Source organism: Loxodonta africana, chromosome 1, assembly GCF_030014295.1.
Source record: "Loxodonta africana isolate mLoxAfr1 chromosome 1, mLoxAfr1.hap2, whole genome shotgun sequence".
NCBI classification, from domain to species: domain Eukaryota; kingdom Metazoa; phylum Chordata; class Mammalia; order Proboscidea; family Elephantidae; genus Loxodonta; species Loxodonta africana.
The window spans coordinates 130,654,580-130,679,523 of NC_087342.1; the positions used below are offsets into that span (position 1 = coordinate 130,654,580).

At 36.5% G+C, this 24,944-nt stretch overlaps 1 protein-coding gene across 1 annotated transcript in view; it reads left to right on the top strand.

Moving 5' to 3' along the window:
- The window catches only part of ADGRB3 (adhesion G protein-coupled receptor B3), a 795,310-nt gene that overhangs the window by 736,429 nt on the left and 33,937 nt on the right, over window positions 1–24,944 (top strand). The window contains exons 21-26 of the mRNA XM_023544583.2: window positions 290–356; window positions 3,055–3,140; window positions 8,606–8,704; window positions 9,026–9,197; window positions 22,284–22,379; window positions 24,091–24,130. Coding sequence (XP_023400351.1) covers window positions 290–356; window positions 3,055–3,140; window positions 8,606–8,704; window positions 9,026–9,197; window positions 22,284–22,379; window positions 24,091–24,130 — 560 coding nt within the window. The remainder of the gene's footprint in view (window positions 1–289; window positions 357–3,054; window positions 3,141–8,605; window positions 8,705–9,025; window positions 9,198–22,283; window positions 22,380–24,090; window positions 24,131–24,944) is intronic.

Here is a 24,944-nt window from a genome sequence, read left to right on the forward strand (position 1 = left end):
TATACTCAAACTAAATATAGAAATCTCACTGCAAGAGTAATTCGTCTGAAATGTTTTACCTGCTTTGTAAACAAGTTTCTTTTCAGTGAGCACTATAGCACTGCTCACTCACGAAATGCTCTAATTCTAGCCTTTTCCACTTCTTCTAAATTTTTTATTTTATTTTTATTAGAAACCCTTAAAGTGTGCCAAAGTTCCAGGGCTAAATGCATAAGTTATTTGTATCACATTTTCGTGGTTTAACAATTTTCGCTAATTTTTGTTAGTTTTCATCTAATGTTAATTTCAGCTGCTGGCTGTCTCTTGAAGGAGGACTTCTCTACGCTTTTGTTGGACCTGCGGCTGCTGTTGTCCTGGTAAACATCAAAATCAACTTACACTGTTTACTTAGTGAAGAGAGACTGTTTCCTTTCAATTAGAGCAACGATTTGGGAGTGTTGGATAGAAACTTTAAAGTTCAATGAACTATTACTTTGATTTGAATATCAATTGCTATTCAGTCCTTTATGACTTTAAAGTATTCTTATTCTGAATACTGAAGAATATTAAACGTGGGAGTGTGGGATTTCTCTTACGCAATTTTAGATTTACGAAAAAGTTTGAGTAAGCTTGAATAAATTCTTTCCCAGTAGTGTATAGAATTCAACATTTATTATCATTTCACATTTATACCTATCATACAATCTGTGGGGCCCTGATGGTGCAGTGGTGAAGTGTTTAGTTGCTAACCAAAAGGTCAGCAGTTCGAATCTACCAGCCACTCCTTGGAAACCCTATGGGTCAGTTCTACTCTGTCCTGTAGAGTCACTATGAGTCGGAATCAACTGGAACACAACGGGTTTGTTTCTTTGTTTTTTAATACAATCTTTTCTTTTATGTAGTTGTTTTTTTTTTTATGTAGTTGTTAATAGGAATATCTCTTCAAGGCTACTACTACCGAATACCTACAAAAGAAAATATACATCTATATGTCAGCATTTCTCAGCCTCAGCTCTACTGATATTGTGGGGACTGCCCTGTGCAGTGTATGATGTTTAGCAGCATTGGTGGCTGCTTCCCCCTAGATGCTAGTAACACCCTTCAGTTGTGACAATAAAAAATGTCTCTAAGCATTGCCCGGTGTTCACTGGTGGTCAAAATCACCTCGCAGCAAGAACCAATGCCACATAAGGACTTAAAATTTTTCTTTTTTCAATCACAAAGATAATTCCTTAACACTTTTAATTATAGTAACTTGTAAAATTTCTCACCAATTTACCTTTGTCTCTCCCTGGATTTATTGATTACAAATCTTTCCTGTCCAATAAATCTTTGAAGAAAATGAGGGAGGAAAGAAATGATCTGAGTTAAATACAAAAATCAATAGGGTTGTACAATTAGATTTCTAATTGGAAAATTATCCTTTGGTTCCTCAAATGATCCATTAAATAAATTGGAAGCTAGTGACATCTTTTCTAATAACTCTGACATGCGACTTTTTTTTTTTCCTTTAAAGTTTGCTCTCTCTCCTCTAAACTATAACAGGGAGGAGAGGCTATCTATGGTTCACGAGAAAAATAAAATCTAGGCAGGAGATTTAGAAAAGAGCATAGGAAAATGAAAACTATTAGACACATTTTTGCCTGCTGCATTGAATTTTTATTTCATCAGTTGAATTATTTCCCTAAGCTACTAGGCTAATACACATCTAACTCTAAAATCAAGAAACAAAGAGTATGTATGTAATTGAAACACCACAGTATGGCCTTTGGAGTAGTGATAAATTCCCTCATGCTTACATTGTAGATTAATAGAATCCATGGAATGTAGCTCAAATTAGCTCGAATAATGAGAAGTCCAAAAAATGAGTGAATCTTTCTCTGGATTGAATACTATTTATCAGGAAGCAGACCATGAAGGGTGAGACCTCCAAAATCCCTGCCTACTGGGCATGCTTTGGATCTTCCTTACATCAGCAGTCAACCAAGTTTCGCCTGTGTATTTCATCTAGCCAGAGTGCATTGGAGACAGAATTTTTCCTTTTTTCCTTAATTAGTCATCCTGCTTAATTTAAAACAGATTCACGTGAACTAATAATCTTAATGTAAAGGCTTCCCTGTTTGCATTGGGGAGCCCCAAGATTCTGTTGCCCAGGGATCATGAAGGGGAAATGGTGAAGAAGACAAAAGGAGGAACTGTTTTTCCATGATTATATGGGTTTAGCATTGGTCTGGATTCCTTTACTGTGACGTGCTGGTAGGTTAGAGAACCATGGGTCCTCATTGTATTATAGAGAACCATGGGTCCTCATCGTATTAAGCTGCTAAATAGACCCCAGCTGTCTCTACAGCTTTTTACCATTCTACTTGAGAAAGAAAAATATGTGTGATTTGATTTCAGCTGTGTTATGCAAAAGACCATTTAAATGGGAGTAAGAGAGTCTAAGAAAGAAAATGACGAGAAGTATTCGGTTGAGTATGTTGTTAAAAAGGTGTTTCTGTCCATTTCTTAAAGGATTCTGATTAGTTAAGTAGGTTTTCCCTTTCAAGATGCCGGACCTCACAGGAAAGAATAGCCACACATCATGAGGAATTTGGCATTATCTGCTCACTACTGGGGACAATGACCTATTGTCAGCACCTTTGGCTTTCAGGGCTCACCCTAGCCTCACACTTTAAGGCTCAGAAGCTTTTGACTCTCAGGCATACGATAAAACTCATTTAGCCAGATGATTTTATCCAGGGATGACTAGAGAGAGAGAACACCAGACTGGCATAAAAGGCATAGTATGGTACAATTTAAAAGTTAGGCCATTAAAGTTTCATTTCTCCTGTGTTAATTGCAAAGCCTGGAAATTAAGTGTTCTTATGAACTTTGAAGTAACACACCACTGTTAAATTGTTCCTTATTCCTTTATGCAGTTCTAAAATATTTGAGGAGTGCTTCATATGGCTCCTATTGTGAGTATATGAATCTGTGGTGGTTATAAACTGGTAAAAGATGGTTTTCAGGAAAAACAAATACCTGATTCCCTTCAATATCATTGAAAGGTCAACCTTTGTTTCTGTTTGACAGGTCAACATGGTGATTGGCATTTTGGTATTTAATAAACTTGTTTCCAGAGATGGGATCCTAGATAAAAAGCTCAAACACAGAGCCGGGTAAGCTGCAATTGGTAGATTTCAAAGGTTCTTTACCAGTGAATCCCATACTCCAATTCTAGATCGTCATGGATTGCATTTGACTGTGCCTTGAGTTTTGTTCTTGACATCCCGGTCTGTCTGGTAGATTTAGTCATTCAAAAATTTCCAGTGCACTATGCTGAAGTAATAGGTCAAAAAAATCTATAAATAATAAAACAGACCATTAAGAAAATCTGGGGTTTTTTTGTGGGTGGGGTTGATTTGTACATATTGTCTCCTTTTAAGGTGAGAAGATTAAATGTTAATGCTTGGCTCAAAATAGTTGTCCTTGGGTAAAAGTTTCCAAAGGCCACCTAGTTTTGATTACAAAGGACAGGAGGATAGGTTGAACACAATGTATGTATGTGACAAAACGGAATGCGGACAAGCAAACCTACATAGGGCAAATATTCTGCTTTTTTTTTTTTGCTTTATTGAACATACCAGCATAGTTCTACACTTGAAATGATCACTTATCAAATACTATTCTTGTCATGGAGTGAATGGCAATGACAGAATAAATCTTCATAACATTTTGGTTATAACTTGCTAGAAAGCATTGTGCATAATTTCCACTTGCACATTTTAACCACTTACAAAATTTGGAAAACCATCGCTCTTAATTTTACTCTTATTGTAATGTCACCATATCTAATGCATTAATGAAGACATTTAAGATACGATTGATAGCAGTTTTTCCAGGTTGCCTCATCACCTCATCATTTAAATTTGTAGTAACCTGAGTGAAATATCAGTGCCTTTCAGTTTCCCTTTATATCTTTCTTCTCTTATAAAAAGTTTATAGTTTTTCTCCTTTCTACTAAATTGTACCTTAATTCAAAACTTACCCTACAATTGTTCCCTTCTCTTTCATAATTTATGTTACTACTTAATAACCATAGTATTTGATCACCTGCTAGTAAGAATATTAAAAGTTCTTTGTTTTTATAATTCCATTTATGAATTTATTTGATAAAATCGTCCAGATATTTTATCCTTAGTAAACCATTGAGTTTCATGGTTTTCAATATAAAGATTTGATATCATTCATATCAAACATTAGAACTACAATGGAATAATAGAACCATAACTAGAGGTTCCTTCCTGGGTGGAGAGGGTATCACTTTCCATCTAGGATAGATTTTTTTTTTTTTCATTTCAGATATGTCTCCCTAGTATCCTTAAATGGGCAGACTTGAACTTCATACAGGAAATAAGCTTTCTCCACTATGTGGACCTGAAACTTTCATACTGTTACTCTTGTTAGTCTGCCACTTGTGGTGTGAATTGCAGTAATAGCTTCTTTAGTTATTTCTTTCCAGATCAATCATGTAAGAATAAATCAGTCGTACTGAGTACTGGATATAGAATCACAGCTTTGCTACTAGTGTCATAAACTTGTATGTATATTTTCTTAATTTCTTGGGGTTTTGGTGGTTAGAATAAAACTTTGAATTCAAACAAAGGCATGCTTCGTATCCAGCTCTGCATTTTACTAGCTGTGCTTCTTTGGGTCTGTTACTTAATCTTTTACAGTTTAGTTTCCTCACCTGTAAAATGGAGATAATAACTCCTATCTCAAGGAATATATTAAATATGATGTGCATGAAGCATTCATTAAAGTATCTGGCAAATAGCAAGTACTCACTCAACAAATGGTGGCTGTTCTTTTGATGAGTGAAATGAGGAAGCCAAGCCAGCCAGGTTGTTTTCAAAGATCCCTGCCCCCTTTATCAATCAAGGGTCCAGGATTCCACCTTCATGACATTGAGGCAGAGAAGGAGATGAGATCACCAGAATGCATACAACACTGAAGATTTATTAAATTTATTTTAAAAAATATATTATTTATTTTATATGCAATGTCCAGTTTGATTCACACAGATCTTTATAGATAAGTTTAGAAGAAATGACAACATTACCATATTACAAAGTTAGAAATTATCCATTTCAATCTATATACAAACAAAAACAATTACAATTTTAAAACCACTAACTTTAAAAATATTCTTAGAAGTTTCATACATTTTAATTGGCAAAACTGAGTCAATACTTTTCTGGCTCAAAGGCCATTGCTCAAGAAACAGAAATATTGTTACTATATATTATAAAAGAGAATCCTGGTTACTGTCCAAAGCAGAAAACAGCTATTCACAAATTAATAGTTCTAGTTTTTGTTTAAATATTTCTGTTATATAAGATGCATAGGTATATATGGATTAAAATTTGCTCTGTACACCAAAGTGTTAATAAAGGAAATTTTTTAGAAGATATAGATATTTGGAGCTAATTTTAGTTCACAGAGAAGCAGTGAGGACAGTAATAAAGAAGATTTGAGTGAAAAACAAGTAGTCTACATTAACTAAAGAAACGCTGAGCCAGGAGAGTACCTGATTGACTTAACCATCAGCCTCCCTAGTTTTAGAAATTGATCATCTCAGGTTTTTTAAATAAACGTATATAATCACAATTTCTTTTAAAACTATGTTTATTATTTAGAATCAAATAAGGTGTCAGGAAGTTACTCCATGCATTTTCTCTATTCTTTTCTTCCCTCCCTTCCTTTGATAATCAGTTATTAGAAACTTTCAGGCATATAGTTTGTGCTCAATAAATATTTATAAAGGAATGAGTAAATGAGTGAATATTTAATAAATAATGTACTAATTTAACAAGTTTTATAATACTCAAACTATATTAAATTTTTCTAACACATAAAATATATTTACCAGGGGGTAATTAGTTATTTAATATCAATACATGTATAAAAAATGGAAATTAGAAAATAAGATAACAAGATAAAGTGGCATATGGCTTTTTAGAAAATCTAAAGATTTTTGCAATGGAGTTTTATTATCTACTGATTTAAACTGCTTTATCTATGTGAAATGAAGGAGACTAATTTACCAGTGTCATTAACAAATTTCAGGAGCTTTTTCTAAAGGGAATACTTATATTTTCTTTCTAGGGAAGTTTTTACATGAAGAATAAACCTATCAGTCACACAGCATATAAAGCATTAGAGATTTTAATTGTACAGTAAAACATATACATTGACATTGCTGATTTCACTTAAAATTTAGTTATAAAGAAATGAAAAAGAAAATTGGGAAGGGAACTACCACCTATAGACTTCAACGGTCTTAGTAAAGGTAGGAGGAGATAGAGAATAACGAAATGACCCTTGTTATTACTTGGGGTCCCTGGTGGGTATTGGGTACATTTGAACTTATGGGCAATTTTATTCAATTTTTTTAACTGTCAGCACTTTTTATTTTATAAATGCAGAATTGTCTCTGTAACAAAGAGATAAGATTTTATTTTTCATTGCATATAATCTATAGTAATAGATTATAGATATATATTATATAAATTAACTTCAATAGTGATCATGCAAACTGGAAAAAAATATTAGATCACTCTGGGTAACCTATCTTCCCTGTGCTTCATTCAGATTTAATAATAAAATCCCAAGGATGCCCAACCAGTTTGCATCAAACATAGTTTTCAACAGTTATCTCTAACTGTTCATCTCAAATATATCTCAAATAAAGAGACATGAGCATTTCAAATACTGATTTAAGATTTTATTAAAAAAAAATACTTGGATTAAATCAATTTTAGGGTCAAAATACTTGCTTATATTGTGCAATTAAAATTAGTTTTTAGTAATCCTTGACTTTCTAATCTCATTTCAGAGCTTAGAGGCAAATTAAATAGGGAAAAACAACCACATCCGTGTTTGAAGAGCAAACCCCAAGTAGCCTAAACTCGGGGAGAAAGAAAACAATAAAGGACTAAGCCATGCCTTTTTACTGTTATTATGATGGGACTTAACAAGATTGAAGAACCTCAAATGTATCGTTATGTCAGTGATTTTCAGTTGAGCTTGTACATCAGAATAAGCTGTGGAGCTTTAAAAAATACAGATACCTGAGTCCTGTTGAGTAAGAGCCTTTGGGTTGGGGTCGGAGGAGCAGCTGATGTGCAACCAATGTAGAAAACACTGGTCTAGGTCTCCCTTTGGGCGTCATCTCAAACACATTGTCATGCCCATTGAGGCATTCATGAACTAAACTGGATAGACTATTGGTTACATATGATTTTGAAAAATTTGGACACATGTGGCTGATACATATGCCCTGGGTTGGAGCAGTACAGTGAGTGACTTAGTGTCATTTTCCCTGCTCCTACACTCAGCTCTGAAAGCTTTTTTTCTCATGGGCTGTACTTAACAATCTGCTTACTTAATAGCTTTCAAATTTATTATCTCATCCAAGCACCTTTCACAGATGAGTATATTTCTGTATTTAAAAGAAATCAGACATTATAAATAATAAGCATCTTACAATTCCCTCTCTTCTACTACTTTTAATGGTTGTACATAATTTCTACGACTCCACTCTCATATTACGGAAAACTTACAGGGCAAACTTAGGTTTTAGAGGTAAAGACCACGTACGAATGCAAGAGAGAAGTATACTGCAGGAGATTATTTCAAGGCGTTTTTGAATTTTGATTCAATAATTTCCCATGTTTTTTTTCCTAAGAGTATTATGTTTTAATAAAACAGCCATTTTCAATGGATTCTTTTTTTTTTTTTTAAGCAGAATGTGTGTGAAGTTTTTCTTTGTAGTGTGACTTTGTTCTATGATGTAGTAGACTGAATCTGAACTATTCGAACCTAGAGTTTACCCACAAAAGCCTCTAGCTCAGAGCAGAGCATTTAAGGAGTTTATCACCAAATGTTCAGAAAGAATATTTTGACCTTAATAATTATGCTAAATGTGTTTATTAAAGCAGAAGACTATCATCCTTTTTATTATCAACTAATATTTCATTGAATTTCATCAGTCCCTATATTCAGATCATCCTAAAATATGGACAATACGTTGACGCTATAAGAAATTTCAGGATGTGAACCTGTTGAGCTAGAAGCTACCTCTTCCGCAAATGATTAAAGACTCTTTAAATTATATCTTCCTCTAATGGACTTTAAGATACATGCTTAGATTTCAGAAGATTTTAACTGATAGCATGTGCCTTCTGCAAATGACAATAAAATTCGTTAAACTCGGGAGTCCTCACGTGTTCCTATCGCGGGTCTGAATAAAGGGTGTTCACTGTGTGTCCACGCGAGCACATGCTTATGTTTAACTCGGTGTATCGAGCAATTTGATCTATAGACACAAGGGCCATCTATGGTGTAAATGATGGAAATATGTTTTGCATGCAACAAAGGCCCATATTATTAAAAGATAAATGTTACGAAAAATAATATGTAGTGTAAATGCATCTTTAAAACAATCGAGAGCATTCGTCTTTGATAAATATACTTATTTTCTGCATGTAATCGTATTTAAAAGCTAACTTGCAGCAGCAACTTTTTTTTTGGTGACAATTCAATATTTTGTTCTTTTTGTGGGTGTTCTGTTTGTTTGCAGTCAGATGAGTGAGCCTCATAGCGGTTTGACGCTCAAATGTGCCAAGTGTGGAGTAGTTTCAACAACAGCTTTGTCAGCCACCACCGCCAGTAATGCCATGTTAGTCCCAATCATTTACATCTTCTTGTTACAAATCTTTTACAGTGCATGTGAGAAAGTGCTATGATGAAAAAAATAATGTGTTTGCTAATACTAGAGCTAAGAGCATACTTAAATATTTATAATTGGCAACTGCCTTTATAACTATTGTGGGATAGTCTATAAAAAAAACAAATAAAACCCTCAAATGTTATCTGCTTTGTGGTTTCCAAGTTAACGGTCTTGGTCCACACATAAAAATGCTTTGCTGAATGGGGATCTGGTTATTGCTTGGGACATGACATGCAGCTACGTAATGTTGTTTTCTCTGTCTCTCAACAGGGCATCTCTTTGGAGCTCCTGTGTGGTGTTGCCCCTGCTGGCTCTGACATGGATGTCTGCAGTTCTGGCCATGACAGATAAACGCTCCATATTGTTTCAAATACTTTTTGCCGTGTTTGATTCATTGCAAGGCTTTGTTATTGTCATGGTCCACTGCATTCTTCGGAGGGAGGTAAGAAATAAAAGTCCTGTGAAAGGAATGACTGTTGGGGGCGTCTTTTCCTTGCTAACAAGTATAGTCTTTTATTTTAATGTCTTGGTCTTCAGGTTAAAAGTAGTTTCCTAGAAAGACAATCATTCAGGAGCCAAAGCTGAAAAGTGGGTTTAAGGAATAGTTCAAAAGTATCCCTGGGACTTTGAAAGTGACAGATTGAAATACATGGGAGGCTATACAAGGGGAACCACAGCCCCAGGAGCCAAGAACCAGGGAGAGCAGATTAAAGAGTGGCGCTAACAGGAACCCTGGTGACGCAGTGGTTAAGCACCTGGCTGCTAACTGAAAGACTGGCAGTTCGAAACCACCAGCTGCTCCGAAAGAGAAAGTTGTGGCAGTCTGCTTTTGTAAACATTGTAGCCTTGGAAACGCTATGGGCAGTTCTACCCTGTCCTATGGGGTAGCTATGAGTAGGAATTGACTACATCGCAATGGGTTAGTTTTTTGTTTTTATGAAGGAACAGTTGGTGTAAATAGGTCTGTTAGAGAAACAGATCTCTGATGGAGAAGAGATTTCTTGTTATTAGCTCCCTTTCAGTCGATTGGGACTCATGGCAACCCCATGTGTGCACAGTGGAACTGCTCCATAGGGTTTTCAAGGCTGCGGCCTTTCAGAAGCAGATCACCAGGCCTGTCTTCTGAGGTAGCTCGGGGTGGATTTGAACTGCCAACCTTTCCACTAGCAGTGAAGCACTTAACCATTTGTGCCACCCAGGGACTTCTATGGCAGAAAGGGCAGGGTGGCGTGTTATAAAAAGTTACGGTTTACAAACATAACACAATGATATTTCTTAGACACATTCCCTAACTCATTCTTCTGCACACAGCACTTCCCCCATTCCTCACACTTAACCAATTTTACTTAAACAGAAAATGTTGAAGAATAATGAACAGTTCTTTTGTCTCTATACCAAATTGATGTAAAGGTTACTGAAGATTAATGATTTTAACATGGGTGTTTATGTCAGAAAACAAGAAAAATGTACACACTGGGGCATGATAGGCAGTAATTGTCCTAAAGAACTGTAGACCTGTAATCACGGCATTTCTCCAGGTCATGGTTGGGGATTCCTGTCAGCAATGAGAGAAAGAAGACTTCCTTCATGAGCAGAGACGTGAACCAGCACCAAATCCACCCACGACACTGATAGATTTCAGACTTGATTTGTTTAGGGATAAAATGATGTTTTCCAACCTGTGTGAAAATTATTCTGAGTGCTTGCAAGCACTGACACAGTGTTTACAAGGTTTATGAGTCATTTTAGCGTTTACTCTGCGGATGAGTGGTAACTAAAACACACACTGATGCAGTGCCATGTTAGTGATTTCGAGAAAACAGCCTACCCTGTCATTTTGCATTATCGAGCTGGTATGAGAACTTTATTATACAATGTGCACATTGCAGGAAGATACGTGTGCCTATGAGCACACACCACATAGCTTTTACCGTGATGTGTGAAGGTGACCAAAAGCTTTTACCTGATTTACCAGATGGGAAGAGCAATCTACCTGAGCAGCTTCAGTAAGATACAGATGTCAGCTGTAAGGACACATGCCTGTTCTAAGAACATCACATGATGAAAACAGAGGGAGAGTAAATTCCTATTTCAAAAGGGAGTATTTCAGCATTTAAAAAATCCAATTTAGCGTATGGCCACCAAAACTTATTATTCCCTCATCACAAATTTCTACCTAGAACGTCAGCAAATTCTTTATAACGCTCTTATTAGCAGCTAAGGTGCCCTGGTAGTGCAGTGGTTAAGTGCTCAGCTCTTAACGGAAAGGTTGGTGATTCGAACTCACGAGCAGCTGTAATATTTACAGCCTTGGAATCCCTATGGGGCAGTTCTACTCTGTCTTATAGGGTTGCTATGAGTCAAAATCGACTCGATGGCAATGGGCTATGGTTATAACCCGTTGCCCTCAGTTTCGCCTTATGGCGACCCCATGAGTGTCAGGGTAGAACTGCGCTCGATACGGTTTTCAGTGGGTGATTTTTTGGAAATAGATCACCAGGTGTTTCTTCCTAGGCACCTCTGGGTGGACTCGAGTTTCCAACCATTCGGTTAGCAGCCAATTTTTTTTTTTTTTTTTTTGTACCATCAGGGACTCCTATAGACCAAGATAAATAAAAGTAAATAAAAAGAAAATTTAACAATACTTTAGGGTTATGTTCTTTTCCAACTATAACTTTCTTTTGGGTCTTCTATATTAATATTTTTATCTAATATATTTAGGAAACAAAATTATTTTAAATGAGTAGACACAGGATGCATTTTTGATTGACAATTAAGGAGGGACCATTGTGGGTTTTAAGCAAGGTATGTGGTGTACCTACATGGACTTTTTAAAATGTATCAATACCTCAAGTGTTAGAGCAGAAAAAGAGGAGAAGTGGCCCATCTCTAAATAAGCTTCCCTTTTTCTTCAGAAATAAACTTCATGGATAGCCTAAGGCTGTGGTTAAAATATGCAGGTTTTAAAGTGACAGATATATCATGATGGCTTATTATCAATTTTTTGCTGCTTACATGAAGAAAAATATTTGGCACCAAAAATCATTTCCATGAGAACTTGTCCATTCTTGCTAATTGGACTATTAATTGCCAAACACATGATGTAAGGGTAATTAAGTCAAATCATATAAAAGTGCTTTTGCTAAAGTTATGCCAGTAAATATGTGTTTTCTCTATTAATGGGGAATAAAAATGTGGACGTTGGCCCTGTTATTATTGCATTTTCAATGATAAATTGAATAATTTTACAGCTGATAAATTAATAGCAGAGTAGCAAAACTCTTTTTAGTTCCAAAGCTGAAATGACAAATTACATAGCCAATATTTTTGCACCGAACCTTAGAAAAAAAAAAAGAAACACCCTATAATATTGCCATAAATGCTTAGAGAAGATTGCACTTATTGGGCACATTTGCTTCAGAATTCCTCAAAGATATTGTTTTAGGAGGGGGGAAAAAAGAGCCTTGTTTAAAAGTTTTGCAAATCCCAAAAAGACTACATCATAATTAATTCTCATTGGGCCCTCAGAAATTATTTTTGACTTTATAAATGTATATTGCCTGGCACTAGGAAATTGGTCTATCTTATAATACTTGCAATCACATTGCCCTAACGTGACCCACAGTCGAAGAGAACAGAAGCATGTTCTCTTATCCTCTGTGTCTCCTGTGAACACAAGTTTCATAAAAATGGAATAGATAGCTACCTAAGAAATAGAGGGTAATAGATCATGCCTATTTTTTTTTTATTTATCTACTTGATAATCTCATAGGCAATGCTAGGAATACAGTTTGATCTCTACTGTTTTTTCACTTTAAAAAGTATTTTCTTCACAATAATTCAAGATAATTCATATGGATTTTTCTTAAAAAATGTATAAGCAATGTAAGAAATATTTTGATTTAGAGACTGAACACAGACATACATATTTTTATTTTTAATGTATCATTGACATATCCTAGCATAATTTGGTAGGGTTTAGTCTTTAATGATTTTCTCAATATGAATTCAAAAGACTTTACACTTACATATTTTTTCAATTTTCCTAATAAAGGATAAGTGTACATAGGGGAGGAATAGAGCCTTGAAGTTTAACAGAGAAAAAAAAAAGAAAGAAAGAAACACTGTAACTGGCATTTTGAATGTAATGTTTATGGGACCTAATTTATTTTAAAAGTGTCTTTGCTTTTAGTGGTTTCAATTCTTAAACTAAAATTATTTCAAAACAAGAGATAAAGGAGAGCCAATCATTCTGGTGCTGCCAACTCAACTATACACCACATTAAAAAAAAGGAGCAGAATAATTATTTGTGTAACAATTTGTTGTGACATCCAGAGTTGACATCTTAATGTTTCAATTGAATAAAATTTATACTCTTGAAAATATAATTTCTTCTTCTGAGGTGCCTTTCTCTTTTGAAATACTTTCATAAATGCTTCTTTTAAAAAAGAGAAAATAAAAAGAGGAGTCAGAATGAAAAAGAAAAAATTAAACCATCTGATTTGTCACACACATTACTTTTCAGCAACCAAACGTACATCTTGGACACTAATAGGTGTAATACTCAGTAAGATAGAATCTAATAGAACAAATACAGCTGCTCCTTTTATTTTTCCATCTTGTTGATTAGAATTCATTTGGATTAAGCAGGTAACAATGTATACTATTTACTATTCTCCACATCGCTATGGAAATCCAAACTACACAAAAGTTGTGAAACCTTTGAAGTAGTTACTGTTGCTAGGAAACCGCTTTCTTGGTGCCTGCACACTCTTCTCATGTTTCTCTGTCTCTGGCTGTGCCTGGCTGGGAGACAATTTTACAGCTTCTTGTCAGAGGGGGAATATAACGAGATTGTGATACAAAATAAGCTACAGTAAAGCCCTTTTGCTAAATGAAAGGGAAAAAAGGAAAGTGCTTAAATGGATGATTTTGTTGTATTGGTGTGTGAGGATCCGGTGGCTGTTCTGTAAAGTCAGTGAGGTAACAGGGCCAGGCTCTTCTTTTCTTCTTACCATGCACTGGTGGGAGGTCTGGGCTGTACCAGATAGGTCCCCAAAATCCTCATCCAGACCTGAGAAGTGATTTTGTACCAAAATGCTTAAAATAAGCATAACCATTTTTTCTTCTTTCTCCCTTTCTTTCTTCTTTCCTCCTTCCTTTCCTTTTTCTTTCCCTCCCTCCCTTTCTCCCTTCCTTCCTCCCTCTCTCCTCCCTCTTTCCTTCCTTTCTTTACTTCTTTTCTTCCTTCCCTCCCTACCTTCCTCCTTCCTTCCTTTCCTTCTGTTCCTTCCTTCCTCTCCGCCACTCTCTTTCACTTTTTTGATTCTTGCCAGTTTTCATTTCCATAATGAAGGCAGATAAACAAAATGGTTTAGAAACACACCATGGTGGCTGTACAAAGCAGACAAGCATGTTTACCTACCTGTTTTCTTACTTAGTGCTGCAGTAACACAAATACCACAAGTGGGTGACTTTAAAGAACAGAAATTTATTTTCTCACAATGCTGAGACTACAAGTCCAACTCAGGGTCTCAGCTATGTTAATTCCCTTCCTGTCAGTAGCCCCATGCATTCCTTGGCTCCTTGGTTTGCAGAGGATCTTTACCTGGCATCTGGCTTCCTCAGTATGTGCTCCTGTGTTTCCATGTCTAGGCTGTTCTTTTTATAACTCGGAAGTGATTTGGTTTAGGATATACCCCACACTGGTATGACCTAAACTGATTGATTGATCACATTACATTAAATTACGTTATGGAAGATGATTACAGGTGGTTCAGTCATAGAATTCTCGACTTCCATGTGGGAGACCCAGGTTCAATTCCCAGTTAATATACCTCGTGCACAGTTGGTCTGTCAGTAGAAACTTGGACGTTGCTATGATGCTTAACAGGTTTCAGCAGAGCTTCCAAGCTAAGACAGACTAGGAAGAAAGCCCAGATGATCTCTTTATGAATATCAGCCCATGAAAGCCCTATAGATCACAAAGGTCCAACCCATGATCAATCATGGGGATGGCATAGGTCTGGGAAGCATTTCATTCCATTGTACGCAGGGTCACCATGAGTCTGGGGCTGACTTTACTGCAGCTAATGACAACATTAGGTTATAGATAGCCACAGGTAGTGGGGTTAGGATTCCAACAGAAATTTTAAGGGGACATAATTCAGCACATAACACAATATATGTAACACCTCTCTAACCTAAAACCAATATTCTCCCCAAAATAAGCCATTTTTAAATTAAATAAAGCCAGTAGTAGTGAAATAACTACACAGCAATTTTTTAAAAACCCCATTCTGTATACAACATAGTTCAGATGGAGAGTTGCATGAATCTGAAAGCTTGACTTTTACAGGAAAATTAGGTTTGACTCATTAGTATGTGAGATGGTTAAATTTGTGTGTCACCTTGGCTGGGCCATGATTCTTAGTAGTTTGACAGTCATATGATGTTGTGATCGACTCCGTGATGGGGTCTGCTGTGAGTAGCCAATCAGTTGAAAGGGAGTTTCCTTGGATGTGTAGCCTGCATCAAATGTAAGTGAACGTTCTGGAAAGGCTGGTGGGCTTTTCACTCGCACTGGGCTCTGCAGCTGGCTTCTGTTCATCTGACCTCCTATTCTTGGGATTTGAGCTAGCAGCTTACCTGTGGGTTTGCCTGACCATCCTGGGATTCACTGATCTTTGCAGCCTATGAGCAAGAGCCCTGCTCTCTGACCTGCGCATATTGGGTTTGCCAGCCCCCGCGGCTATGAGAATCAGAAGCCTCTATCATGACTCACAGACTTGAGACATTGCAGCCTGTACAACTGCGTGAGCTATTTCCTCGATATAAAATCTCACCCTATATATATTTATACACTTTACTAGTTTTGCCTCTCTAGAGAACCCAGCCTACGACAGTATGGAAGGATATATTTGTTCCTTCTCTTAATGAATGGGACAGGAGTTTCAGTTAATCTTTGAAGATGAGATAACGAATGATAGGAGACTTCAGAATGTAATGGGTTCCTGAGGGAAAATTGGTGTTGGAGGATTAAAGTAGTAAGGTTTCAGGTAGAGAAAAAGGGGCATATGGTTTTCATGGAACCGAGCATATGATGCATGGTAGAGAGTTTGATTCTTTTCTGGGCCACAGGAGCACATCAAGGCATAAACATAATCATTGACACTTGAGTGATTTTTTTTTTTAAACACCAATTTGCAGCACTGAGGGAAAGATAGTATGGACAACACTTGAAGGCATAGCATGACTAAGTCACGGTTTAGAGCCTCCTACTTAGTGTGTTCAGTAGCCTGCTCAGTAGCCATAAGAAGCTACTGTGGGTGGTGCCGTGAAGAAAGTTAAATCAGTTTTGGACAGTTGAGTGAGTAGCCCTGGGTGTCAAGGGTCACGGTACTGATCCTAAAATTCTTAGCTTGCTCCGAAGGTAGTTGTGTATGGACAAGGATTTAAAGGGAGCCAAAGGGGGTTGTTGAGAGCTTTGTCTTTATCAGACTGAATTGGATGTTCAAAAAGAAATACACTTAAATAATTTGTTCTGATACACAAATAAGGTATGAATCTTGAAGTGGGAGAATGGCTAGCAGCATGACAAATCTGGATGTTGTTGGAACGGAGCATGGAGAGCACAAAGACTGCCTTTAAATAAGCATGAGACATGACAGCAAAGCAAAAGGAGAATATGTTCATATTCCTATATACCTTTCTCCAGAGATCACCAATATACTTCACCCAATAGCCATCCCATTTTTTAGGCAGGTAAATATAAGTCCTACCTCTCCTTCCAGAATGGGCTTTTTTGACTTGAGCATATTTGAATTACATCATGAATATTTACATCAGTCAACCTTAATCTGTACATGTCATTCTCCAAGTCCACGCAGAGGCTTAAGAGGTTAACAAGAGCCTGAAATCAGATGAGAAAGATGGAATCAGTGAAGAAGTCCAGACAAAGAGAGTTCATCTCAGAGATTCGCAAACTGTGGCATATCTGCCGGGTAGCATCCAGCCATGACCTGCCACTAACCAAAATCCTTCTGCTGGAGCCTCATACTGCCCTCCCTGCTGTCCCTGCTCTGGGTAGGAGGACCTTTAGGCCAGATTCAGGAGGTGTACTCAACCACAGGCATGTGGATGGGTAAGTCCCACAGACCTCAGGCCTCCTCCCCTTGCAAAATTGTTAAACTGGTCATGAAAAGTTGAAAAAGATTGCAACAAAGGTTTAAAACTAAAGCCAAACTCATTACTTCGTATTGTTTATACCCAAAAACATTTTAGTTAAATCATAAAAGGTAGAAGATTGTTGTTTAACAGCTTAATTTCTAAGGAGTTTGAAAATAATTGCTTTGGTTCAATCCTTCATTTAAACTGTCTTATTCTTTGCTCAGCAAGGCTGTAAGAGACAGAGGCAGTGTGGCATTATGGGAGGACCAGATTTCATGTCAAGTGACCTTGTTCCATTCTCAGCTCTGCCACTTGTTATGGTTATGATCTTGAGCAAGTACTTAAGCTTTCTAAGGTTCAAGTTCTCCATCTATGACACTGCAAAAATGTCCGCATCAAAGGGGATGGCATGAGGCAGAAATGAGATATCGAATGTGAAGTCATGGGCCATGGTGTCTAGGATATAATTTCCATTCCTTCTTTTCTTGTTTGCTTGCTAAAGAAATGCAGCTCTATTTTATGCAGATCATGTATGTGAAGTGTAGTCTAGGGAAACTTATGTGATCCCCAAAACTCTGATACAAAAAAAAAGTAATTTAAAAGTAAAAAGTTACACCAATTTCGGAGATTGATAGATTTATTAGTTGTGAGAGGATTCCTATAGGACTGTAACTTGAGATGGAAGATCATATTTTTCCTTCATTGTATACCAAATGACAAAATTTCACTTTTGTTTATTTCTTTTGCTACCAGAGAAGTCAGATAATATTTTAAAAACATGAAGCCATTTGTGTTGCTTATGTCAATTGGCATAATACGTATGGAATTGAGAACAGTCTTACTTGTTCTTTTAATAATTAAATTATATAAAATTTAATGTCATTAAAAAGAGCTAAGACATTTGTTCAAATAAGAAACAATAAGAGGCATGAGATTCAGAACGGAGTGGGAGAATGGCCAGAAGTACAGCAATGATGCTGGATATTATCAGACCAAATAAGAAGCCTCCTCCCTAAAGCTAACAATCTCAAATAATTACAACCATGTAACTTTATTTCTTTTCTTGGCTTGTAACCATCCTCTGGAATAGGAAGTCAAGAATAACTGGATGCAAACTGTCTCTTTAAAGGTAAAGATTTGGGGTCTGCGCTGCTCTGTGGCTAAACACAGAGCCCATTTCAAACAGTGCAGCTCTTCCCTGTGAGGTTTTTCTAGATTGCAATGCTGCCAACCGTTGCTCGGTGCTCTTCCCCAGCAATCTCTAAATCTGGCACCGACTGTCACAGTGATACTCTGCCAACTGCCTTCTGAGAGAGGCCCAGTGGAGAAGCTCTCAGCTCACCACTGCTGTCAGGAACCAAATCACACTCTCCCTGGGGGAGAGACAGGAGCCAGACACACCCCTGCAAGCCTCTTTGAATTCAAGTCTTATCCAAGAATCTGTCCACAATGAGAAGGGCTTAGTTTTTTTCAGGCATTTTTAGAGCAGCCCTCAGCAGGATCCAGTCAGGGTAACTTAGGTGGCGCCTAGTTGAATTCTCTCAGAAGGCAATCTTGATAGTTTATTGTTTTCACCTCACCTTATTTTTAAAGACATTTCTTGCCATTCTTTTTTTAATATTTTTTATTTCACAACACCAACTGTCCTAAAGCTCCATAAATGTTCCAAGACTATTTGCACATCGTTTCTTTGCTCCTCCGCTATGCATATTTAAACCCTCTGTTGGTCTGGCCAACAGTGTGCTGTCGATTAACGTGAAAGACCTTTTGTAGAGTGTTATAAAAAAGAAGAAATTTTGAAGTCTAGATTTTAACTATGCCGTAATTTATGTTAAAGATTTAGCCATTCCAGCCAGTTTTATCTGAAAATTATAATGACTGTTCTTAAGTTTTAAAAATTCTAATTTTGAAAGGATTCAGAGGTATAATGATTTTAATTTCTAAAAATAATCTTCAAATTAAATAGTGTTACTTAAAATGTGACTTATTCTCCAGAAATAGTAAATCAGCTTAAAGAGTAAGTATTTGAATTGCTTTAACAATTATTTTCCTTCAATCTTTATCACAAGGCAAGAAAAGCGTCAAGACTATTGTCCAGCAATGTAAAAGTGACTCTTGGTACAGAAGACTCTCCCTTCAGAATGAGATGATCATCTAGATGTAGTTTTGTTTCATTTTGTTTTTATACTTTCTCCTCGTCTAGGATTAACGTCCTTGTAGACGGCACTGGGTTTTTAGACTCGCTTTAAAAAAAAAAAACTCCAGTTATTTTCTATCAGGATAACTCACGTTGATTCACCAAAGATAAAATTCTTTTTGTTTGCCTGACAGAAAACTCAGTTAGTTATCAAAAATATTTCCAAATAGCTGCAGATGCATTTTCTGGGTACTGTCTTGCCTGAGGTACCCTATTCTGTGAGAAGCAATGTACAGTGTAAAATCTAGTCTAATTATTCTTCGCTGACAATATTGGACAAACACTTAAGGTTAATTCATCTAGATTGCCCCTATGCAATTTAAAGATATTTTAAAATCAAATGGAACCATTTGGAATCAAGTGGAATTTCTCCTGCAAATCCATCTGAATTAGAGTACCAGAGGCACAAAAAAGTGCCTGAGAATTTTATATAGCTATTAAAATGACCTTGAATTTACTGGGGAAGTTTTATGATTTTCTGTTTTATATTTCTTCTAAACAGCATTGACTGATTCATGAAGCTGACATCCTTCTCCAGTGTAGAAATGCACTTAATCTATTGCCATATTTGGGAGTTTGGTACTTTAAGGTATTGATTGTGTGTGTGTGTTCTATAAAGGTTAGATTTCTTTTATATCTCCTTCCAGCAATCAGATAGTGGATTTTGAAGAGGAACTTGACGAAGGCGCTTTTCCGAATTTCATTGTCACCCAGAAATATCCTTGACAGCTATGCTCTGAAGGCCTGAAAATAAGAGTATGGTTAGCGAGAACCAGTTAATGTTTAGTATTACCAAGTGCCACATTTCTTATTGTATATGTGCTAGTACTTAGAAATACACTTGAAGAAAAAAAAATCCTCATGTTACAAGCTCCCGGAAGGCAATGTTTCTAGCGTATTATTTATCTTCGTTTATAAATGTGCTTCTTTAACAGTTGCCTCAGGGCACAAGTAGAAAATTAGCATGTACCTATTTTTCTGTCATTGGTTCTTCGGATTTTTTTTCTAAAAGCTAATATGCTTTCTTAGTGTTTCCTTGATACATATTTCTGCAGAACAGAAAAAGTGGTGATAGAGCAAGCACTATACTTGTTAGCAATTTTTGATTATTAATGAGTCACTTTATAACCTCTAGCTATGACTTCTCTTAATCTAAAAGGGAGGAGCCTAAAAGCATTCACAACAATGAACCTTTGTCCTAGTAATGTCTTCTTCACAGAGAGAATCTGAATGACTTAGTCCTAAGTATTTATCCAGTTTTTCAGGAAAAGGTAATCAGACTAGATTTCACTGGGTCTGTACTTTCACCAAAGTGTTTGAAAGAGGAAAAAGGAAATTACCCTAGTGGGGTATATCAGGAAACTACTCATTCTTTCTCATGGAAAAATTGAATTTAGAAATACTAAAAAAAAAAAAAATACTAGAAGCAAATAACAGAAGTCAGAGAACATTGAGTCCATCTATCTACTCCCTTATTTCATAGCTATAGTAGTGGCATCTCCAGAATTAGAACCTGAGATGGAGAAACGGAAGTGAACAAAGGTCTCATTAGTGGCTTGGTTGCTCAGAACTCTGTGGTGGTGACTAAACTCCATGTCACTTTCCAAATCCTGCAATTTGAGAAAGAGGCTGCTAATGACTATGAAATGGGTGAGAGAACAAAGAGGAAGCTGTAAACAACGTAATAGACTCAGTTTTGTTTTGTTTTTCTGGCTAACACATCTACTATGCACATCTCACATCGAAATAGTGGTAGGATATTTATATCAGTGCTTTTATCAAAAGTAAACATCATTACATGTTTACCTTGGTAGTGCCTAGATTGGTGCTTCAGTATGCTAGGGGAAATGCAACAGAATCTATGCTGTTTATGTTCTGGGAAGTATATAGGCAACAGAACACATATCATTTCTACAGTCTTCACATGTACAGTTCAGTGACATTAATTACATTCATCATGTTTTTCAACCATCACCACTATGCTTTTTTTTTTAATCTAATAAAACAGATTATAAAAAATGAAAAGGGAAATATCAACAAGTCAAAAAAACAAGATATTAATAAAATGATCTTGCCATGGACTTGGGATAAGTAGCTACATATGAAGATGTCTCCTAACAGCTCCTTAGGAGCCTAATGAGCCACAGAAGGGAGAAAGAAACGTCACATAATCAGAATAACTATCTGTTGACTGGTGTGTTTGCTAATCGGCTATTCATGTTTATTGACTTGATAGTTAATAAAGGAATTATTCTTCAACACTTCCTTGTGATAAGTTTCTTCTTTACTTAGAATCTGAAGGTGAATGGATAGTAAGAAAGTTTCACTTTGCTAAGTGACCGTGTTTTTCCAAGACAGTCCACCAAAAATACAGATGTTTGCTTTGTTTTTGTTTTTCTTTGTTTTGTTTTTACCGCAGGGTACATAGTCTTGAAGGGAGACAAGAGTCTCCTGGAAGATCCCTTACATGAGATATAAGAGGAAAATCCCTAATCTATTCCAGTTCAAAAGGTCATAGAGTAATCTCATTTTTCACAATGTTTAAAGCTGTTATGAAGATTAGAATGTACCAAATAGTAAATCCCCCATGAAAGACACAGATATTGTTTGTAACAGTAGAAATAAATCTGCCCTTTGGCTGGAATTATTAGTGTTGAGCCAGATATAGCTATTTTGATAGCCAAGGAGTTCCCACACTCCCTTCTATAGATGATGGCAAGTAATAAATTTCCTTGGCATACAGCAAAGTCCAGGTACACCTGTATTTGTATTAAGAAGTAAACAAAATGGGCATTAGATCATAAAAGCAATATGATCATCCCTTTTACATAGTGGAATGCCAATATAGACAGTGTCTAGCCATTATCAAAAGGAGCCCTGGTGGCACAGTGGTTAAAATCCTCAGCTGCTAACCAAAAGGTCAGAGATTCAAACCCATCAGCCACTGTGCAGGAGAAAGATGTGGCAGTCCGCTTCTGCTTTCAAGGGGTTACAGCCTTGGGAATCCTATGAGGCAGTTCTACTCAGTCCTATAGGGTCGCTATGTGTCAGAATCGACTCTATGGCAATGGACTTGATTTTGGTTTTTGGTTAGTCATTATCAAAGGAGAAGAGAATTAATGTTTTTCTTTCTCTCTGCCTCCACCCCTCCCCCCAACCAGGTTCAAGATGCATTTAGATGCCGATTGAGAAATTGTCAGGATCCAATCAATGCTGATTCTTCAAGTTCTTTTCCTAATGGGCATGCTCAAATCATGGTGAGCTTTCATTTTTCTTTTGATTGTTAATTAAGTCATGATTTCTCAAGGGAATAAATAAATATCTTAATCATAAAATCGTGCCAAAGTCCCATTTTGAGTAATTTTGGCTTTAGTTTATCTTTGAAAGACTTAGAAATCTGATACCAGATAAATATTCTGTCTGGGTTGCTTAGAATCCAGAATCTGTTATTGGTCCTCTGGGCTATTGAGTGTGGGAGTCCTCTGTAACAAAGCAGAGTATTTTCATCCTTGCACAGAATTAGGGATAAAAATTTGTCTATAGGACCATATTTTTTATAGCTCAGGAAACTATAAATCTGAACTTCTAGCCTTAAAGCAGTGGTTCTCAGATTTGGTTGCACGTTAGAATCACCGGAAGAGCCAATTAAATCAGAATCTCTCGGGCTGGAACCCAGGCATCAGTGTTTCCAATGTACAGCCCAAGGTGAGAACCATTGCCCTAAAGCATAAGGGGTAGTCACCCTTCCAGTGAAAGGTCAGTTATGATGCATGAGCTCTGACTACTGCTATAGCTAAGGGATACTATAGGTCTGACCACTTCAATATATTTTAGAAATGAGATAACATTTTTTTTTGCAAGGGAAGGTTTTTTTTTTTTTTTTTTTTTGGACAGGAAACGTGAGAATAGACTAAATGATACCCTGATGACTAAGACTTGAGAAGAAAAATCAATTCCTTGCTAAAAAAAGACAAATAGATAAATACTGAAATCTCTGATTTAAAGAATTGTAGAAAAATACGTATGATTAAATGACCGTGGTTAAGACGGGAAAATTTTATTATTTTTTAAAATCTAATTATTTAAAATAAAATTCGGGGAAAATACAAGAGTACAGCTAACCTTCAGATGGTTCTGGGGTGTTGTATTATTAGTATTATTTGACTGATCAGTATTATACAACTAGACTAGTATTATTTAATTGATTCAAATACTCCCAAGTTTTTAATTCCTAAACTTGGAAGCCTTTTGTCCCAAGTGAGTGAAAATGTATGATTAGAAAGGCCTAGTTTGACCATGTTATCAGGAGGGACCAGTCCCTAGAGAACGACATCATGGTTGGTAAAGTAGCAGGTCAGCAGAAAACAGGAAGACCCTCAACGAGATGCATTGGCACAGTGGCTGCAACAATGGGCTCAAGTGAGATGGCACAGGACTGGGCAGTGTTTCATTCTATTGTACATAGGATCGCTATGAGTTGGAACCGACTCGACGGCACCTAACAACAAGTTTGACTATTGAGTTTGACAAAGCTGTGTTGTACATAGTACATGATAAACAATGTGTTCAAATCAAATGTTTCAAATAATACAAGTTACATAAAGATATTTATTTAAGTATAGTCATAATACTGCCTATTCCAGTCTTTTTCTTATGGCTTAGGGAATAGCCTTAAAATTCCATTTTTTAAAGCATGGTGGTCAGTCTCCTGACTAAAGATGGCACTGGGCATATTGCTTTATTAAAATTGTATGCTATGTTTCCAGCCATTGATTTTATTCAACATTTTCCCTCTAGGAGATAGTCTTGAAAAAAATCTGGTAATTCCATGAGAAAATTCCTTTGCACAAAACAATACACTGGTACTGCCTAGTCAGGTCTCTATAAACTTCAGATAATCTGATTAGTACTGTCCCTTGAGATTTTCATTAAAATGACAGTTCTATATCTTATTATTTCTTGTTACAGACAGACTTTGAGAAGGATGTAGACATTGCTTGTCGATCAGGTAAGAATATTTGGATTATGAAAATATAGTCATTAGGGATGTTAAATCATTTCTATAGATTTAGGTTTTTTAAAAAATGCTGCAATTTACACATCATAGATTCGTGTGGAAGGATAAATAGAACCAGTTGTAAGCAATATAAAAGTAGAAATGTGTGTGTGTGTATGTGAAGACAGGGAAATTGAGAGAAAGAAAGTGAGAGCATGAGAAAGGAAATGAGACTCAGAATGATTAAATTAGAGCACTGGGAGAGCAGTAAACCACTGACTCTGAGACAAAAGACTTGCATTCCACAGATTACTGGCTGTCGGGCAAAAGGCCCTTCCATTTAGTCCCTCTGTGGCTCAGTTTTATCATCTATAGAATATGAGTTGTTGTAAGGATGAAATGTGTGTGTGTGTGTTGTTGTTGTTATACTGTGAAAGGGGAATAGGAGATACCATGCAGCACACCCTGCCTTCAAGGGCTAGTGTCCCTCATGGTTGTCCATGGGCCTATGTCTAAAACCTCACCAGAGCAGATGGCTCAAGAGTTTTGAAATGAAGCTACAGGGTTCATTTTTTGGTAAGTTCCAATTGTTGAAAAACTGTTGTTTTTTTTTTTTTATGTTAGGGCAAAATACACCTCATTTTACCTTTTACATATTGGTCTTAGTGCTGCCTTTTCGAATGAGAGGGCCTATCTACTTCACACTTAAGAAACAGTTCTCCAGATATTTGAAAGCAAATATCGTATAACCCAACCAAGTCTTTTTTCTCCAGACAAAACAAATTGTGTCTTACCATTCATTCCTATCTCCCAGGCATAGTGCCCC